The sequence below is a fragment of the Barbatula barbatula genome, assembly GCF_947034865.1.
Source record: "Barbatula barbatula genome assembly, chromosome: 6".
In the NCBI taxonomy this organism is placed as follows: Eukaryota; Metazoa; Chordata; class Actinopteri; order Cypriniformes; family Nemacheilidae; genus Barbatula; species Barbatula barbatula.
Window position 1 is genome coordinate 3577216 of NC_136765.1, and position 20356 is coordinate 3597571.

Genomic DNA, 20356 nt, shown 5'->3' on the forward strand with positions numbered 1-20356 from the left:
AAATGGTGTACATGGGTCTAGTTCTAGTTACCCACCTAAAAATGTATGTAATAATTTTTGTTTGGTAACAATCATTTACACATTCATGATATATCCCAATTACAAGCAACAAATCTTAAATTGTTAATATTTGTCATTTACATCTGTTAAATCAGCACCATGAAAGATGGTGCTATTTTTTTTATTAGAAAAATATTGTTATCGGTGGAAAAACATTGAAATAGATTTTCCCAAAATATTTTTATCCCATTGGCAAATATTTTTCTTGTCTAAATCATAATCTCACTTAATTTTGAGAAAATTTTATATTTAAGAGTTGTTTTTCTCTTAAGTGTATCTTCATTTAAGGCTGTTGTACCCAAAAACAAGATAAAAATACTAATGAAAAAAATAGTGTTTGCTGTGTATGCTTGAAGGTTAAATGCCGCTATGGCCATAGCCATCTATGAGGTCCGGAGGTCTGTATTTTTCATATTGAAAAATAAAATGTGAAGCTTTGAATGAATAATGTCTGCGTTGCACATATATAACTCAGTCTTTACAGTTTACAAAGTTGTTTATTGTCCGTGGTGTAAAAGATGGATTCATTTCACTTGATGCGGGTGGCTGGCGGCGTCATCCAACTGAAATAGTTGTGAGTGTGTGCGTGCCTGGGTATGCGATCTCCGCACTGCATACTCACAATGACACACTTTGCTTACCTGTTTTCACGTAATGACACACTTTAGGAAGTTAATATAGTGGGGAGTTGCGTGGGAACAATATATACATACACTCACCTAAAAGATTATTAGGAACACCATACTAATACTGTGTTTTACCCCCTTTCGCCTTCAGAACTGCCTTAATTCTACGTGGCATTGATTCAACAAGGTGCTGAAAGCATTCTTTAGAAATGTTGACCCATATTGATAGGATAGCACCTTGCAGTTGATGGAGATTTGTGGGATGCACATCTAGGGCACCAAGCTCCCGTTCCACCACATCCCAAAGATGCTCTATTGGGTTGAGATCTGGTGACTGTGGGGCCATTTTAGTACAGTGAACTCATTGTCATGTTCAAGAAACCAATTTGAAGTGATTCGAGCTTTGTGACATGGTGCATTATCCTGCTGGAAGTAGCCATCAGAGGATGGGTACATGGTGGCCATAAAGGGATGGACATGGTCAGAAAACAATGCTCAAGTAGGCCGTGGCATTTAACCGATGCTCAATTGGCACTAAGGGGCCTAAAGTGTGCCAAGAAAACATCCCCCACACCATTACACCACCACCACCAGCCTGCACAGTGGTAACAAGGCATGATGGATCCATGTTCTCATTCTGTTTACTCCAAATTCTGACTCTACCATCTGAATGTCTCAACAGAAATCGAGACTCATCAGACCAGGCAACATTTTTCCAGTCTTCAAGGGTCCAATTTTGGTGAGCTCGTGCAAATTGTAGCCTCTTTTTCCTATTTGTAGTGGATATGAGTGGTACCTCATCCGGTGGGGTCTTCTGCTGTTGTAGCCCATCCGCCTCAAGGTTGTACGTGTTGTGGCTTCACAAATGCTTTGCTACATACCTCGGTTGTAACGAGTGGATTTTTCAGTCAAAGTTGCTCTTCTATCAGCTTGAATCAGTCGGCCCATTCTCCTCTGACCTCTAGCATCAACAAGGCATTGTCCCCCACAGGACTGCCGCATACTGGATGTTTTTCCCTTTTCACACCATTCTTTGTAAACCCTAGAAATGGTTGTGCGTGAAAATCCCAGTAACTGAGCAGATTGTGAAATACTAAGACCGGCCCGTCTGGCATCAACAACCATGCCACGCTCACAATAGCTTAAATCACCTTTCTTTTCTATTCTGACATTCAGTTTGGAGTTCAGGAGATTGTCTTGACCAGGACCACACCCCTAAATGCATTGAAGCAACTGCCATGTGATTGGTTGATTAGAAATCGAACAGGTGTTCCTAATAATCCTTTAGGTGACTGTAGATATACTATAGTATACTGAAGTATTTGTGGGAAAAATATATTACTATTGTATAGTAAAAAACAGAAAACACAGAATCCAGAAAGAAAAATAATTTATGGGGCTGAGGAGCTAAAACAATTTGAATTGTGCTTTGAATAGTGTTAGAATTATTATTGGGATAAAAATTATATTGGGATTGGGTAAAAATAAAACACCTTACAAAGCAACTTACTAATGAAAGAGCATTTAACATTTAGTCAATGAGCTAACAAGAAGTGCAGTCAACAAAGCCATGTTTACAAGTACTGTAGGACTATAGTTGAAGCTTCAGTAGGTCTTGAGAGCTGGATGCTAAAAAATGCGGTCTAGGATGTTAAGTGGAACAGAGAACAAAAAAGTATCATGTCATATCACGCCTGTGTGTCCGTCCCACAGTCAAGCGCTACTGCAAGAGCTCCAGCTCGGCGAGCAGCACCACCAGTAGCTACGGGCCCTGCAGCAGCGCCGGCAGTCTGAGCTGTGGAGGGGGAGGGGCTGGGGGTGGGACCAGAGGCGGAGAGAGCAGCGCCAGCAGCACCTGCAGCAAGAGCAGTTTCGACTACACCCACGACATGGAAGCGGCACACATGGCGGCCACCGCCATCCTCAACTTGTCCACCCGCTGCAGGGAGATGCCACAGAGTCTGACTGGCAAACCCCTGGAAATCTGCACACAGGTACTCACGCCTTATATTGCATTATACTAACATTTTGTTTCTGACTATGTGCAATCCCCTGGGATCGAAACCCATGACCTTGGCGTTGCTAGTGCCATGCTCTAACCACTGAGCCACAGGAAAGCTGTGTGTGTGTTTGTTCAGTGCCACGTCTCTCTCCTCTTCTTTATTTTTGTTGCGGTTCTGTTCCTTGTTGCGTCACCATTGCTTTTAGGCGTCTACTCTGAGGCAAATGTGGTTACAAAACCTTCCCTCAAGTTTCTGATACTTTTCTCTCTGGATGTTGGTTCGTCTGGTAGAAGGCGAGCTACGGGTTTACCATAGTCTCTTATGCAAGGTGTCAGCAATGATAATAGTTTCATTTGCCATCTATTCAGGGTGTACCCTGTCTGTGACTCATGATGTTATTGTTGGGGCCCAGCGACCCGGCTAAGGATACGCCGGTTTGAATAACCCCTGGATGGGTGTTTTCATTTTAACATCATTTGTTTTGCAGACACACACAGCATGAACTTTAACTCTTATCTCAGGTTGAGGTTGATGGTACTCGTCAGGTCAGGTCTTATAATCTTATTTACAGCCAGGTTTTTGCTTGAATTTCATGTATTTGTTTGGCCATGTCGAAATGTATTATCGAAATCCACATTAAAGCCCTAAAATGTATTCAAGGTCACATTTCTAACAGCAACAGCCAAACAAATCGGATTTAGGGGTAAACATTTACAGGCAAATCACATCTAGAATGAATTCCAGCTGTGTCAAACATGTCATTTGCGTCTTGTACTTACCATTGTGTGAAACTAATGCTATTATACAAACAGACACAAAGAGTTTTTGTCACACACCAACAAAAAAGGCATAACATGCCAATCACATGATTGGGAAGTAAATGCCAGACGTAGAAACATATCCACATTTTAAACACACAGACAGATTATTTGTCAGATCTCTTATAGTTGTCTATTGTTTTCCTATCACCTCTACACCTACTGTGAACCTCACACAATCTTGTTGACTTGATTAGATTAAAATAAAAACATAATTTGGTGGAATTATGAACCTTGGTTACTAGTGAGGAGCATCTACAGTTAGACGTTTGGTGCAGTGATACTGAGGATGAAATTCAGGAGGATGCAGGAAAGAAAAGCAGATAACATGTGGTGTGGAAACATGGAGGCGCCCCAAGCAGGAGAAGTCTCTCTCTCTCTCTCTCTCGTCATGTTCTGTCATTCTGCGGTGGAGGACAGGCTGAGGCAGAGCTGGCCCGCAGCTAAACTCATCTCCTTCTGTCACAGACTCAGGGGTGTATGATGCTGCGTCTCCATCTCTTCTCGTCCTGCCTCCACCCACAGATGTCAGTAGCTCTGTGCAGTCTCTCGTCGTCTCGCTGCGGAGCTGCTCATTAAGTATGACTGAGGCCAAGCAGACAGAGATCCCACGAGATCTTCATGGAATCGCTTCTATATTTGAACACTATATTTATGAAGCCATATGTCAAATGTTCCCTGTAGAAGGATATTTATAACTCGGCTATATAAACAATAAGACCTAGTAAGGTGCCGAGTTAGAAAGCGTTTGAAGGCATCGTTCCTAAAGGCTCCGATTAATTAAGGGTTTGGGCCACGTTTACATGATGAAAAAGTTTTTCTTTGAAAAGTTTCACGTACACACGACACCGTTATTAAAACAATCTGCATTTACACAGATCTGCAAAAATCACTAAAATGCTGTATTACAACATCAGTTTGTAAAGAACAAATACCAGAGTCCCTGACGATTGATTGACGGTTTATTGGAAAGCGGACTTCCGTCGCTAAAGAGACCATACAATACAGAGCGCTGCAGTTCTCCTCATTCATGAAGACAAGCGTGCGCACATAAACAAACAAGATGGCGAAAAGTTTGAACATGCGAAAGGTTCGTCCATTGAAGCTCGTCAACAACACCATCGATAAAGTTGTACCACCATCTACTCGTCCTGCCGGGTCTGATCCAAAAGCGCTGTTTAAAAACCCTTCGTCACCGTGAATGAGTGTTAAGATTTTGCTGTAGATAAAATGTTGGCTCCGCTGGTGGTTATAGCACTGGTGTAGTAAATCTAAATCTACAATTTTTTTTATCTAAAAAAGCGTTAACAAACTATTGCGCAGTGCCAAAAAAAACATGTAGTCCGCCATTGATGTATTTATTTCTTCTTCGTTGTGTTTTTATATACACACGCGCATACCACACCCCCACACCTAATACGCATACGCACAATGTCGTTTTCTCATTCTTGCGTACTTCGGGGTTTACACGGAAAGAGAACGCCGTGGTTTTAAAAAACTTGCACCTCGAAATCCGTTTTAAAAGTTTGCGTTATCAGTCCCCTAAAACGCTGTTTCCGTGTCAACGGACTGCCAAATCGCATAAATTGTTTTGCGCTTTCACCTGAAACCGGTCTCGTATAAACGGCCCCTTAGATTTCCGGTCATTTCCAGTTTGCAGGACAACACAAAAGAAGTGTTATCTGTGCTTAAATGTGTTGACTGGAACACTTACAACAAGTCAATGAAATCAAACATTATTGGTTTTGTTTGTTATTACCAAATGTCATATCATGACATGGTAACACAAGAACCCGCATAAGCGAAGATCTGTCTGTCCGTGACGTTAAAAAATTGTTGAAATGTAGTCAATTTTGACGTCTTTTCAACAACTTATAACGTAAATAACAGGCTCATTTTAGACCTACTGCTTCTGGGCCAAATAAACAGTGTAATGCTGCATTCAATTTATATTTATTTTTATATTATATTATGTAGCAAATAGTTTTTATATTTATATATGTAATGTCCAGTTTTAGATACCACTGGGTATTAAAACTCTTAATACACAAATACACAACAATCCACCATAGACTTCAGAAGTCTTCAGAAGTTTTTATGTAAGAACAGCTTTCTGTGTGCCCTCTAATATGATACATTTTCTCAAAAAAATCCCACTAAAAATCATATGAAAGAGAAGGATCAATATCATTTGCGATCTGATACTGTTTGTACAATAATTGGTATAAGACTGAAAAACATTCGTACTGTAGTATCCCCCATAGCTATCTGGTACAATTCTGGGTCTCTGGGTCTCTCTCCTGCTCTCTCGATGCAGCAGCATTAGTCTGGGGTGACAGCAGGAAGTGAGTCCCTGGGAGGTGACCTCTTGCCCAGGCTGTCACTTCCTCACGGGGTTAACGTAGCAGAGGTCAGTGTGACTGCAGGCTGAGACACCTTCCTCATCCGTCCCCTCACTTATGAGATGTGATTGCTCACGCACACACACGCTAACTACCTTCAGGATGTTACTGAGCTGTTATTAATATCAATTTAATGATATGACTTAATATTATTTTCCCATCAATCAACCTCATTCTTTTAGCATCTCTTTGTGTGGTGTGCAAGTATGTTTACCACTATTATGGGGACACAATGTCTCCGCAAGGATAGTATATCCTGAGATCCAGCCAGTGTTCCCTACGATAGAAATTGAGTATTAAATATATTTTATTTGAAAATGGAAAAGTGCAATACAGCTTCAAATGGTTTAGTTAAGGGGTGTGCTTAAGGGGAGGCGATAGAAAATACCACTATGTCGGTTAAAAACACAACGTAAGTCCCTACAAAGAGACCAAACAGCGAATCCTTGTATGTGTGTTAGTGGGAATGTTCCTGAAATGAACTGCCTCAGATTATAGTTTATATGTGAATATTAAAGCGATAGTTCACAGAAGGATGACAAATCTGTCATTAACTACTCACCCTCTTTCCACAACCGTAAGACCTTTGTTCATCAGTGAAACACAAATAAATAAAGTTTTGATAAAGTTCCAAAGCTTTGTGACCCACCCCACAGACAGCAACTCAACGATCACCTTCAAGGCGCAGAAAGGTAAAAACAGTGTAAAGGGATACTTCACCCAAAAATTCTGTCATCATTTACTCACCTTCGAGTTGTTCCAAATATGTTTACATTTCTTTGTTCCGATGAACACAAAGAAAAACTGAATAATGTTTATAACCAAACAGATCTCAACACCCGTTGACTACCAAAACGATGGTAGTCAAAAGTGTTTGCTGTCTTACATTCTTCTTTGCGTTCAAGAGAAAAAAGGTAATTTTTCCTTCTATGGGAGACAATGGTTGTTGAGATCTGTTTGGTCACAAGCATTCTCCCAAATATCTTTCTCCGTGTTCATCAGAACAAAGACATTGATACACATTTGGAACAACTCGAAGATGAGTAAATGTGACACAAAGTATCGCTTTAAAAAGGTCCATGTGACAACAGTAGTTACAAAGTTAGTAACATTAGTAACTACCCTTTAAACTATATTAGTGAGAAGGATGTCTCAGTCTTACGTTTTTAGATTCTAAATAACGTATAAGCATTTTAAAACTGTTTATATATTAGAATAAATTATGTTACAAGCATTTAAAAAACCTGATGTCAACAACATTCTTATAAATTATATTTTAGGACATTTAGGCCGTCCAGCACACCAATATAAAAACACACAATTAAATATATTACCGCAAACTGTTTTGGGGGATATTTGGTCCCTGTGTAGGAAAACTCACACACATCCTCGGCCACATCAGCAGTGAGCAGCTTAAGATTTTGTTTGAAAGCCAGATCACATAGAGAAGAGAGAAAGAGACAAGATAAAAAGTGAGAAGTGCTCTCTCGCCCTCTTTTTTTTGGTCAGGGTTGAGGAGGGAAGAACCATATCGCAGGCAGTGGTACTGAACACAAAACACTTCATAGTAAAACAAAGACCCATGATGGGAAATACTACAATAAGGCAGCCGAACTATAAACAAGGTGCAAAATAAAGACTTCCCATGAAACAAGACTCAAGGCAAGGTTCTTCACTGCACATGGCAAAATCCAAAACCCCCAAGACAGCAGATATGAGGGCATGATAAAGGGAAACCAATGTGGGATTATTAACAATATGCAGGTGTGGTGATGGAAACACTGATGGGAAGCTTAATGAGGAAACGAGAGGGGCGGAGTCAAAGACGAGACCAGAGAGAAAGCACATTGTGTCGTGACCGATGTCGGGTCCAATGATGTTTGGTTAGCAACGCTCTTCAACATATCGTCTCTTGTGTTCTGAAGAAAGAAGAAAGTAATACGGGTTTGAAATGACATGTAGGTGAGCGAAGGATGACAGAATTTTCATTTTAGGACGAACTATTTACATTTATCTATTAGGCAGATGTTTTTAACCAAAGCGACTTATATTGCATTATACTATACATTGTGAGTATGTGCAATCCCCTGGGATCGAACCCATGACCTTGGCGTTCCTAGCTTTATTAGGCAGGTATATTTCTTGCGAATGGTATTATTTTAAGCATACGAAAAATCATTTGATCTTAAGGTAAGATATAAAATCAAGCGAGATGCTGCTGTTATTCACAGTGTTAAGAGGTTTGATAATATAAACAATAATACATTTTTGTGATTTTATTTGTAATTATTTGATCTCTCGGGGTCTCTGTGCTGCTGGTGTTCTGAGGGTGCACAAATATATTATATGTGCCCTCAAATGTTTCAGTTGTTGCTGAGAAGGGCTTTATAACCTGAAAATGAAAGGCATCACCACAGCGCCATCTAGTGTAGGACATCACAGAGCATCGAATGAGCTCATCCTGTGCTGTTGCTGCATATGTCTGCAGTCTTTCTTTATTGTTTCACAGCAGTGACGTCTCTCTGTAAATGCTGCTGTTAAGGGGTTTGTTGAAACAGAAAAGTGATTTTGCATGATTGACAGATTCCTTCTCACTTGCTCTGTTGTTTGAGCTGTGAAGATTTGATGTTTTTTGGCATTGTCATTTACATACAGATTGGGTTTAGGGAACGACAGAGGATTTTAAGTTAAAGAGTTTATGTGTGCCTGGGAAAATGAAGGAACACTGGTATTGTTGTTCATGATGTGACAGATGCTTGCATCCTCTGTAAATCTGGAAAATAACGTATTTCCTCTCGAGCTACACTGTTATTACACGTGTGAATAGATCGTTTTGAACATTTACATTTATGCATATGGCAGATGCTTTTATCCAAAGCGACTTACATTGCATTATACTATACATTTGTTTTTAAGTATGTGCAATCCCTGGGCTCAAACCCATGACCTTGGCATTGCTAACCCCATGCTCGAACCACCGAGCCACAGGAAGCTATTTTAAGGATAACCTCTATCCCATAAATTATTAAAAAACAATGAACTGAACTAAGTCAGATGGTTTGATAAATTGTGTGTTTTGTAAAAAACCCTGTCATGCTTTGACGTTGCCCCCTTTAAAAACAATTGTCTTTGATCATATTTGAGGAAGTGACATCATCAAAAATCACTTTTATGTGGTAAAATTTTTGATTCTGTAGTATAATTTAAGGTTCTGACCTTAAACCGATTAACATTCAACCCCATTTTTAATATAACAGGGTTGACACGAGAAGAACAATTATTCTTTTTTTTTCCAGTTATGATGTGTGATTTATTATTAAGACAAACAGAAACAAGCTGCCATAATTTAGAGAGTTGTCTGTTATACTGTATACTCATATTTACAGTTTTTTTTAACAGGGCTGAAATCAAGAGAGTTACAATTTGGGTTGCTTAGCAACGGCAGACACCGTGACATCCAGTTTTATACAAGTAACAATATACGCTAAAAAACGCCTCGGTAGATTTACTGAGACACAGAAACTGTGTATAAAACAAACGCATAATTAAAAATGTAGAATAACGCCATGAAATATTCCCGAGGACATGATGAGCTAGCTGTTGCAACAGCTGAAGATCCCGCTCAACCGCAGCAGTGATGTTAGCCGATGCAAGCTGTTGGTCTTTTAACCTTTCTTTGTGACCCAAATGTCACATCTATCCAATCACCGGCTTATTTTTTGTTATATTTCGTATGGGCCAATGAGGGTGTGTACATTTAAAATAAAATAAAAATATCTGGCCCTAAACACAGGGGTCCCTAGGCTGCAGCCGATGCAATCTTGTGCTTTAATCCACACCTGCCTAAAGCCACAAAAATGACCAGTTTATAATCTTACATTCTAGTCGTGAACCGGATCGCTGGTTGATCTGATATCCGTACGGCTTGTGCATTACGGTCACATACAGTTTTGGGCTTTTAATATCTCCTGCGGCTGATCGGCAAAAATGATCATATAGTAAAGCAACAAGTAATGATATATATTAGCAGAGGTCTTGCTATGGTTAGTGTCACAATAGCCAGACCTTCATTCTGACGGTGAAAGTCTTTGGACGTAATAGCAGCTTTCATTGGAATCCACGGAAACTCTAACAGGTATCTCGCTCTCTCTCTTTTTGTCCTTACAGTCTGATGATCTGGATCCCTTCCATGACATTTTAGAAGACAGCGCGTACACCACAGTTGTCAATATTCCCAGTCCCAAGCCGAAATTCCCACCTTGCAAAGAAAGCAAGAAGGATCTGATAACGTAAGTCATCGTCATTCCTTCATTCCCAGCTTCTCATTGTGTTTTAGAGCTCTGCACTACTGCATGCCACATGATCTGACATTAATGTTCGGTTGTCCGAACACCGAAAGCTAGTGTACTCCTTTCATTGGAGCGGTTCATGCTCAGCTCTGCTTTAGGATGTGATGTGATGCACAACACACACTCACAGTGGAGATAAACTGGAAACAATGAAGTACAATGGAGAGAAAAACGAATCGTGCTTTAACCCAGCCAATCAGAGTTCATCTAATGCATAGGCATAAATACTATTTGAGATTCTTGACCATTTACCCATATGAAGGTGTTTATATGGCTCATACGGGTCTAGATTGAATTGTTGCGTTTTTTCCAGACTTTGGCACTTTCATTTTTATTTCATTTGTTCTGGATTTTGGCCTGTTATTCTGTCTATTTTGTCTGGAGACAGATGTCCAACACCAGGGTGTGATGGGAGTGGTCACCTAACGGGTAATTACGCCCGCATAGAAGGTGTGACTCCATTTTCTCATGGTGGATTCAGTCCAATGAATTTATTGTTTTCAGGTTTCTTCAGGTATACTGTTAGAAAGTCACACAGGAATTTAGACACTTTTCACACTATTTAGAAGAAACACATGTGCAAACTCTTGTGAAAGACATACTTATTAAACACATACCATATAAGATGTGCTGTTCAGAGGGTTAATAAAATATAGAGCTGATGCCTCCTTCACCATGGCATGTTTGCTCTAACAGTCTTTTGTGAGTGTTTGTGTTTTTGGTTGGGTTTTATTACATTGACCACGGTTTTGTTTCACTAACATCCACCTGCACAATCTTTTAGCCTTTCAGGTTGTCCTTTAGCAGATAAAAGCATTCGGAGTATGATGGCCACCAACTCACAAGACCTCAAGTAAGGGTCAACTGAGTTATTGTGTGTAATTCTCGGCGAACTGTGCCATTAGTTTCTTTTCGTGCCATTATTGGAAAAATCCCACCTCAAGCTCAAAGTACCAGGACTGTAACTACACGCATCCTCCGGAAAAAACATGTTTGGTTACTCAGGCACACACATTATTTTTTAAAGCACATGTTAATATTCCGTTGCATCTATCTTTTAAAATTTGTTTTGTGCTAACAGTGTTAAAGGAACAGTTTGTCCAAAAATGTAAAGATATTTGCAAGAATGCTTGTAACCAAACAGTTCTTGGCCTCCATTAACTACCATAGAAAAATGCTTTATACATTTCTTTGTTCTGTTGAACCCAAAGGAAGATATTTTGAAAAATGCAGGAACGCAAACAGTTCCGGGGCACTTTTGACTACCATTGTAGTTTTTCCTATGGTAGTCAATGGTGGCCAAGAACGGTTTGGTTACAAGTGTAATGATCAAACAAAGAAATGTACACAAATTTGGGACAACTTAAGGGTGAGCAAATCATGGCAGAATTTCTATTTTTGGGTGCACTATCCCTTTAAATTCAGAGTGTTATGAAATTGAGGCCGTAAAGATGGCTTATATTGGCCTTAACTAGCAAATGTGATTTAGTAAGTCAATATTTGACAAAACTATAAATATATATAATAACTGATATAAAGTATTGAAAATTAAACTGATGAAAACTGTGGAAAAACATCTTTGAAGCTTGTGGTCATAAAGACGTCGGTGATGTAACTTCCTCAAATATGAAAAATCTTTGAAAGATCAAAGCATAATATCTTATTAAAAACTACATATAAAAAGTGCATCAGAATGACTGAGTCTACTCAAGCTGGGCAGTAACAGCATGCATTTCTGTCCCAGGTGCCTGACCCCGGGCTGTGACGGCTCGGGACATATCACTGGCAACTACGCTTCACACAGAAGGTAAAGGATCAATTCTATACCAGAACACAATATATACACTATATACAAAGAAGATATAGACGTGTGATAGATGGGTCATTAGAATTCAGTGGGCTGAAATGCGTTAATGGAGGTAAAGTGCAGTGCATGGCATGGATGGAGTGGGTACGTGCTGTGTGAGACGTGTATGTGTGTAATTGTGTGTATGTCTTCAGTTTGTCAGGATGTCCACGGGCACGAAAGAGTGGAATAAAGATACCACATAGCAAAGAGGACAAAGAAGACCAAGAGCCAATCAGGTATAGTCAACCAATGACGTCCTAACTTTTGTTGTAAAATGACACACCTGTACAACAATATTTATTACAAGACTCTCAGATTCTAATCCAACAAATTTACAGGAGAAGGCCGCTTCATAATTAACCACAATTTTACATTTACGACTGAGGGTGCATGAACTGTTCTGAAAACAGCTTGTATTTAGCTCAACAGAAGTGAAATGAAATGGTTTGTGTTTCCAGGTGTCCGGTGCCCGGCTGCGACGGCCAGGGACACATAACAGGGAAATATGCGTCGCACCGCAGCGCGTCAGGCTGCCCTTTAGCAGCCAAACGACAGAAAGACGGATACATCAGCGGCTCCCAGTTTACATGGAAAGCTGGTAAAGCAGACGGGATGTCGTGTCCCACTCCAGGATGTGATGGATCCGGACACGTCAGTGGCAGTTTCCTTACCCACAGAAGGTTTGTTTATTATATAACTACAAGAAAAAACTATATTCGTGATTTCACAAAAACGCAATTCATTCCGCTGACTTGTTACCTTATACATGAGATCCCAGCATCGCATGCAGTATGCGTTATTATTATGTATTATTGTATGTTTAACGTACAATAACAAGTAGTAGCAATGATTGAATGACACCATTTAACACCGATGCAAGAGTGCCCCCTTGTGCTCAAAAAGAGTTTCTGTAGTCACAGTTCAGTGCGCTTTGTGTGAATATGTTGTGTGTGTGTCGTTGTTACAGTCTCTCTGGTTGTCCACGAGCCACAGCGGCCATGAAGAAAGCCAGACTATCAGGCGTGGAGATGCTCACAATTAAACAGCAGTCAAGCAACGGTATTACAGTCATCATATGTGCTGCTGTTGTTTCATATTTGATCCAAAAAGGCACTTGAACATCTACAGCTATATGCAAAACTTCCCTGCTAACTAATATTAGAATTTCACCCCAAAACAAAGCTGCTATTATAGTTTTAAGTTCATATTTTACCGATGTATTCATAAAAATGTTTGAATTGTAAATCGTATGTTATTATTAAATGTATTATCAGCTTACTTATGTATTTGGATTATTAATTGATTAATAGCATATTTGCATGTTTAAACCTAAACACATTTAAAAAAAAATAGTAGTATTCAACATAAATATAGTTATTTCTAAAAATAAATTCCCCTTTTAATTTTTTCAAAGTAATGGAAACAACTTGTTTGTGCACTGTTAGACAGGTACTGTGTAACTCACGAACCCCCCGCAATTTCCTTGTGGACCACCAGGGGTTCGCGAACCCCAGTTTGGGAAACCCTGTTCTAACAGAATGATGTCATTTAGGGATTTGACAAGCATTTAATAGGCATTTTCTATTCAATTTGTATTATGTAGTGGCAAGAAATTTGGCTGTGCATCAATTACACAGTATTTTGTACCGTACTGGTTATGTTTTCGCATAAGTTGATGTCATTGTGTTTTGGCTGTTTTCACTTCAGGTTTAGACAGTGATACAGTAGTTAAACAGCTGGAAGAAGATATTACAGATTTAAATGAATCGAATTCACAGGTGGAGGCGGATATGATCAAACTTAGAACACAGGTAAATACAATTATTTCTGAACTTTCATGTTAACTTCATACTAGAAAAGCCACATTTGCATTGTCAACCTACTTTTTTCGCCACAGATTATTTACTATTACATGCCTGTAAACAGAAATAGTACATATGAGAGCTGAAATGTTCACATCTGACTTTGAACATTAAGGATTAATCTGATATGGGATCCACATCTATAAAAAACTGTGTATCCTACAGTATATCCTGATATAAACCTGATATTAATCTGTGCACGTGCATCTTTGCTGTAAAGTCAGAAGGCTCATCCTACTGGGGTGTTCAATCAAATAGACCCAGTGAATGTAAACAGGTGGTAGAATAAACAAGAAAATGTGTCCAAATATCGGCTCTGTACATCACTGCTATCCTTCTGAAACCTGTATCTCCACATTTCGTGATCTGTCTGCCGTAAATCATTATTTTTAGTCAAGGTTTATGTTTGCCACTGGGTTTAGCAAATATCTAACCAAGATAAACTATTAAAAATTGCATGTCAACTTTGACAACACAGTATGCAATCCTTTACAAGTACAGTGTTTTTTTCCATTTCCTGAAAAACAGCTAATTTGGACATATGAAGTATTAGAAGGACAGCGACAAGAGTAGGCCCTACAGTGTAAATGTGGCTTGAATTGAGTTTAAAATAAGTGTATATAAGTGCTCCGTTATACATTTTTAACATCATGCCGCATTTCACTGACCTGTCAGTCAAAACATTTAAGATAACACATTATAATGTTAGGTTCTTTTTTACAATACAGTTAACACATCTGTCAATTCGTGTCCTGCAGATTACCACAATGGAGTCGAATATGAAGTCCATAGAGGAAGAAAACAAGGTGATTGAACAGCAAAATTAATCCGTGTTGCATGAGCTGGCCAACGTCAGCCATTCACTGATAAACTGTTTAGCTACCTCATATGGTAAGGGCCACAACCCCAAACAGACAGCGGATAAGATACCAGCCTGTTCATGTACCGTTAGACTTCTGACTGGTTCATTTTAAACAAGAACACAGGTGAAAAGTGGTAGGAGTCAGTCGATCAGATTCCATTTTCGCGTGTGCCCCCACCCAGTGCCACATGCACATTTTTAAGCATGTATTATGCATTTATTATTCATTCATTATTACTAAACCTAAACATTAACAATAATTACAATTGTCATTTACATATACTTTTATAAAACTTTACTTAAAGGTCCAGTGTGAAATTTTGGAGATAATCTATTGAAAAAATGCAATAAAATATGCTTAGCTATGCCTTCAGAGGTGTATAAAGAGCATACACAATGAGCTTTTTCTATCTATATGCACCGTTGGTCCCCCTGCATAATTCGTCATGTTCTGTCAGCCGTCGTAGTGTTTGGAAAGGGAGGTGTGGAGAAAGCGGTTGGTTGCAATTCGCAACCTTGCCGCTAGATAGTACTGACTGGCCTTTAATATACTGTATAGTTTATTAACCTGTAAGTATAGTTGTGTAAAGTGAATGGTAGTCGAATGAAATCCCAGCAGATTTTATATCATTTATTTATATGCAGGCTCCACGTCTGATGCGGTGTCAATATGGAGAAAAGTTAATGAAAATTAAGTAATGAAATCCACATGAAGCGATAAGAGTTTCGATTCAGTGGTAAATACAGAAGTGGCCAGGTGATGTTTTGAACATGTTGTATGAAGCGTGTTAACAGATCTTTGTATTCCCCTTCAGAAATCATCACTTCACAAAGAGGTCATTAGAAATAACAGCTGTTTACAGCTTCATCAGAGAGTAAGAGCTTTATTTCACACTTTATCATTGCTTTTTAATTAACTGTGAATCGTTACACTTTAATTGAGTCATATTAATGAACACATTTGCTTTAGGATTGGTTTTAGAGTTGGGTATAATTTACGGTTATTACTATAGTTAGTACATAATAAAACAATGCTGTAAAATGATCCTGCTGTAAGTTTGTACTGTTCATATGATGATAGGACTGTACCTCACTGTACCAACTCCACCGCTGTCTGCCAAATATAAAATTTACACACATGTGTATGTGTTGTCACCACCATCACTTCATTCTGTATTTAATCTAACGGTAACTTTCGTCTATTCCACAGGAGCCAATCAGCGAAGAGAACTTTGATGCGTATGTCACCACATTAACGGACATGTACTCAAATCAAGAGCAGTATCAGTGCCCGGAGAACAAAGCCCTACTGGAAAACATCAAACAAGCAGTACAAGGCATTCAAGTGTAGCTCCTCTGCTAAAGAACGGGCGCTTTTCTAAACTGAAGGAATACAGGGGACAAAAGACTTTTCCAGAAAAAAAAACATGGGATGCCTCATGTTGTGTGTCAGTGTTAAATATATAAGTTCTTGAAAAAAGTGTTATGCTGACTAAACATGTTTTTCTTTGGACTTTCCTTTTTGGCCTTGCTTTAAAAAAATACCGATCTGCGGAATAGTTTTTTGAAAATATTCGCATTTTGTACGGTTTCATATGGACTGACGTAGTGTGAAGTGAATCTTTCTTGCTGCTCATTAATGCACCTTTCAGTGTATATTTCTGAAAAGTAATGCAACCATTACTGAATATACATTCTTTTTCATGCTTGCTCAGAGAGGATTGCAGACTGTAGTCAGAGGTGTGTGGTTTTCTATTACTATATACTAATAACAAAATATAATGCTAGATACAAAATACAGCGATTCTTAATCCAGGTTCTAGGGACCCAGAGCGCTGAACATTTACGCCCCGTTCAAATTGCAAGCGACTTTGTCACTGCAAGTCTCTATGGGTTGGCAGTTAGATCACTATTGGGCGTTTCCACTACTGGTGACGCTCACTGCAGGAGCTGAGAGCAGAAGAATTCAGTTAGCTTCTGTCTTCACTCGTATTGGCTGTCACTCCTCATTTGCATAAAGTTAAACATTTCTCAACTTTTTCGCTAGACACGCCCCATCCGGTCTCCAATGGTTGCTACAATTACCAGAAACGAATCATGGTTTTGCTACGGTAACAATAGTTTAACATTGGTATTTGCACAGTAGTAAAATAATACAAATGGTACAACACTGTGACAGGTTGTCAATCACAAATTGTTCCAGTGCACTGAAACATTCTCTTCCCCTTGCAATGCAAAAAGCAGGAAGCATGCATGAAATTTGTGGGGCCAAATATAAGTTAACAATCAAAATACAACATACGATTAAACACACATATAAAACATTGAATGTAAAATATTGGTTTTGCCTGTTGGTGTATAGATTTCGATTGGCTATCAACGTTTATCAATCGTCAACTGGAAAAAACATCTGCATTTGTATCAAAAGAGACTTTCAGAATGTGCAGTATTATGGGTCCCAAAGATCAGGGTTAAGAACCACTGCAACATCAGTTTAACCGAAGAGTCACCTGTTAGTAAACCATTCCAATGTTGATTTGCCTATATATTTTTACATTCAATACATTTACATTGCTCTGTTTGTTTGAGCGGCCCAACCAGCCATACGCAGCGAGGCTAATAGCGAGACCAATCGGGAGAGCATTTCAAAAATCTGCTTGAAAGTTATTGTCCATTACACACTTCACCTTAACATTGCAAGAATGCAAGGAAGTAGCGATTTTTTTTAACAATGTTTTCTGCTCCGTGAAAAATAACCTGTTTTTATTAACTGCGTTAAGTTGGTTTAAATGTTTTTTATTAAGAGCAATGATCATGTACTCCCTATAGGAGTGTTTAATGGGCTAGTTGCACAAGATGGCGCCGGTGAGCATTTGCAACGCCAGGGTCGGCAGTCTAATTTAGTAGCTCAGGGATGATGTATTTTGTTGGATAACTTTCCCATAGACTTTTGGAAGATATCAAAAATAAGCTCTGTGATTAACAAAGGTTTATGATGTTTACACGTTCTGTCTATCACGATAGTCTTTACAAAGTATCACAACATTTGTTACGTTTGAAGCCGACGTACAATCGGGCAGAAGTAAAAAGCTAACACGATGCTATAAACAGACTACACTTAAGGTTGCTCGATATCAACGTCACCACCAAGGCTCCAACAACTCTTCCAAACTTTATTAAAAATGTGTTCCCTTGTAATTACGTGTGAATGTATCCGCATCTATGTTTTAAGTGATTTGTGCCAATGTTGCATTATTTGTGAGCTTTATATGCACGATAACTTCTTACGTACCCCTTCAAAGGAAGTAGTCACTTTTAGCAACTTGTTGCAACCGCCGTTTTTAAGACACAATAAGGCTTTAAAGGCTGTTTATAATTGTTGTGTTTTATGTCATAAGTAGAAAGGGAATTTTTTTGTTTATTAAGGGTTTTGTTTAACACAGACCTTGTCCCCTGGGCGATTTACCAAAAACCCATTAAAAACACGTATAGACTTTTGAGCGATGGAACCCGAAGTCCTAAAATGCTAACTCGATTCCGGGTTTTCCATCCAAAAATACATCATCCCTGAGCCTCCCCATTGCGGGTCGTATAACTCTATTGAGTTGGTTTGGCTAAACGAAGTGCTCAGCAACGTAAAGAGCATCTGTCATTTCGCTTCCATTCTTTCTTTTGTATCTAAAAAACACCTATATTTGCCAGCCAAAAATCAACATTTTGCCATTCAGTGTCATACGACCGGAAATAAGTCTGCCGACTCTTGCATCCCAAAAGTTCCCCAGCACCATCTTGTGCAACTCGTGAATTGTAAACATCACAGAGAAGGACATTTAACGGTGTAAATCCTGTTTCTAACAATCAAGAAAATGTTTTGCTTATTTGACAGAAAAGCATTGTCATTTAATCTGCATTAATGTAATGGCAATAGCACTCTATACATTAGCGTCATATGCAGTTTCATTTGGGACCTGCTTAACAGTAGTCAGAAGCAATATATGACTCAACCAGGTGTATAAAAAAAGAGATGCACTCTACGTGGTGGACAGCAGTTTGGGTATATGCAATTTTGTGTTTGTAAACAGTGGAAGCTACAGAAACTTTTTACTCTATGTAAATGATTGATTTTTATAGAAATCTTTTAATACAAATGTTTTAAAAGAGAGAAAACACGGACATTAAGTTGAGAGACAATTTCATTGTGTTCCGTATAGCGCTGCACAGGGACGCTTATGGTGTTTGTATGGAAACAGAAGGGATCTGTAAAGAATATATAGACAATGACAGCAGGACCTACAGGGTTTTTGTCCCCCACTTTTGTGCCAGAAGACAATATGCACTTGTCCGAAAGATTTATCCAACCTTTGCTTGATGTGCAATCTTCAGGTGTCTCTTTGGAACATGTCTCGAAGCATAATGACGGACGTTTGGCAGTTTGAGGAGAGATTACAGGGATTTGACAGGACAATATCTTTCGTGTGAATTTTAAGAAATATGATGCTAGTTCATTTTAGTATGCTCTATATCATAACAAAATAATCCCCAGCAGCACTTTATGTCTAATCACTGTACAGTCATTTAAGAGAGTAGTCAATCAAAAATAAAGAGATTTAAGTGAATGCGGAAAGATCTCCCGATAAAATGGGGCCGGCCGTCAGAGTGTGAAGTAGGGTTTGGGGGTGCAGCCGAAATATGCGCCCCTGACTTCAATTGTACTAATAACTGTAGAAAATTTGTGAATACCTTATTGAGAGCTAATGCGAAGGTGCTTGACTTTAACCGGATCTAATCTGTCCTTTATAGGGCTCCATTATTCATGACTGCACAGAATCACGTCTGCAGCTTTTTGCCGATATAGTAATGCTTTCAAAGAATAATTAGATAGTATCGTTTTCTAATAAATCATCATCATCTAAATCACGGAAACGGAAATTGAAGCACAAATATTCAGCATATTTACTGTTGGTGCATAATATTGTTTTTAAAAATATATATCTGTGACGAATTACCCAAGGCAAACAAAAGATGTCACGTGTTATGAATTTTCATATGAATTATTGTAAATTCATGAGTTCATCTGAAATTCTTCATTTCGAGCTGTTTAATCATCGATGAAGACAAGATTTTGTATGAACTATCGTGCTCGGTGTGGAACTGGAGTTTGATTTATTTTTGTACGACACAGCATGAATTTGTTGACATTTTGATTTTAATATAAATGTGTGAGATCACAAGTTGCTCTGATTTTTTCATTTTTAAATTGTGAAATTTGTACAATATTTGTCATGCTGGATGTTGACACATCATACTCTAAATAAAGACAAATGGTGTTGCCACAGACCTGAGTAAACATGCGTTTTGACCACAAAAGAACTTTGATTGTAGGTGCTTTACTGAGAAACTAAATCTGCAAACTTGTAGTCAAGACCACAAATCAAGACCAGAGTGTGTCGAGACCAAGACCAGACCAGCACTCCTCGAATTCATCTGAAAGATCCACAAAACCCCAAAAAGTTATGTTCCAGAGA

At 38.8% G+C, this 20356-nt stretch overlaps 1 protein-coding gene across 1 annotated transcript in view; it reads left to right on the forward strand.

Annotated features, from left to right (window-relative positions):
• myt1lb (myelin transcription factor 1-like, b) overlaps positions 1–16182 on the forward strand; it is a gene marked incomplete at both ends in the record, with an annotated part of 55299 nt that extends 39117 nt beyond the window's left edge. The window contains 11 exons of the mRNA XM_079458575.1: positions 2400–2680; positions 10077–10198; positions 11043–11111; positions 12003–12065; positions 12260–12343; positions 12566–12787; positions 13075–13166; positions 13815–13918; positions 14728–14775; positions 15647–15706; positions 16042–16182. Of these exons, the coding sequence (XP_079314701.1) occupies positions 2400–2680; positions 10077–10198; positions 11043–11111; positions 12003–12065; positions 12260–12343; positions 12566–12787; positions 13075–13166; positions 13815–13918; positions 14728–14775; positions 15647–15706; positions 16042–16182 (1286 nt within the window). The remainder of the gene's footprint in view (positions 1–2399; positions 2681–10076; positions 10199–11042; positions 11112–12002; positions 12066–12259; positions 12344–12565; positions 12788–13074; positions 13167–13814; positions 13919–14727; positions 14776–15646; positions 15707–16041) is intronic.
• Positions 16183–20356: the final 4174 nt, after the last annotated feature.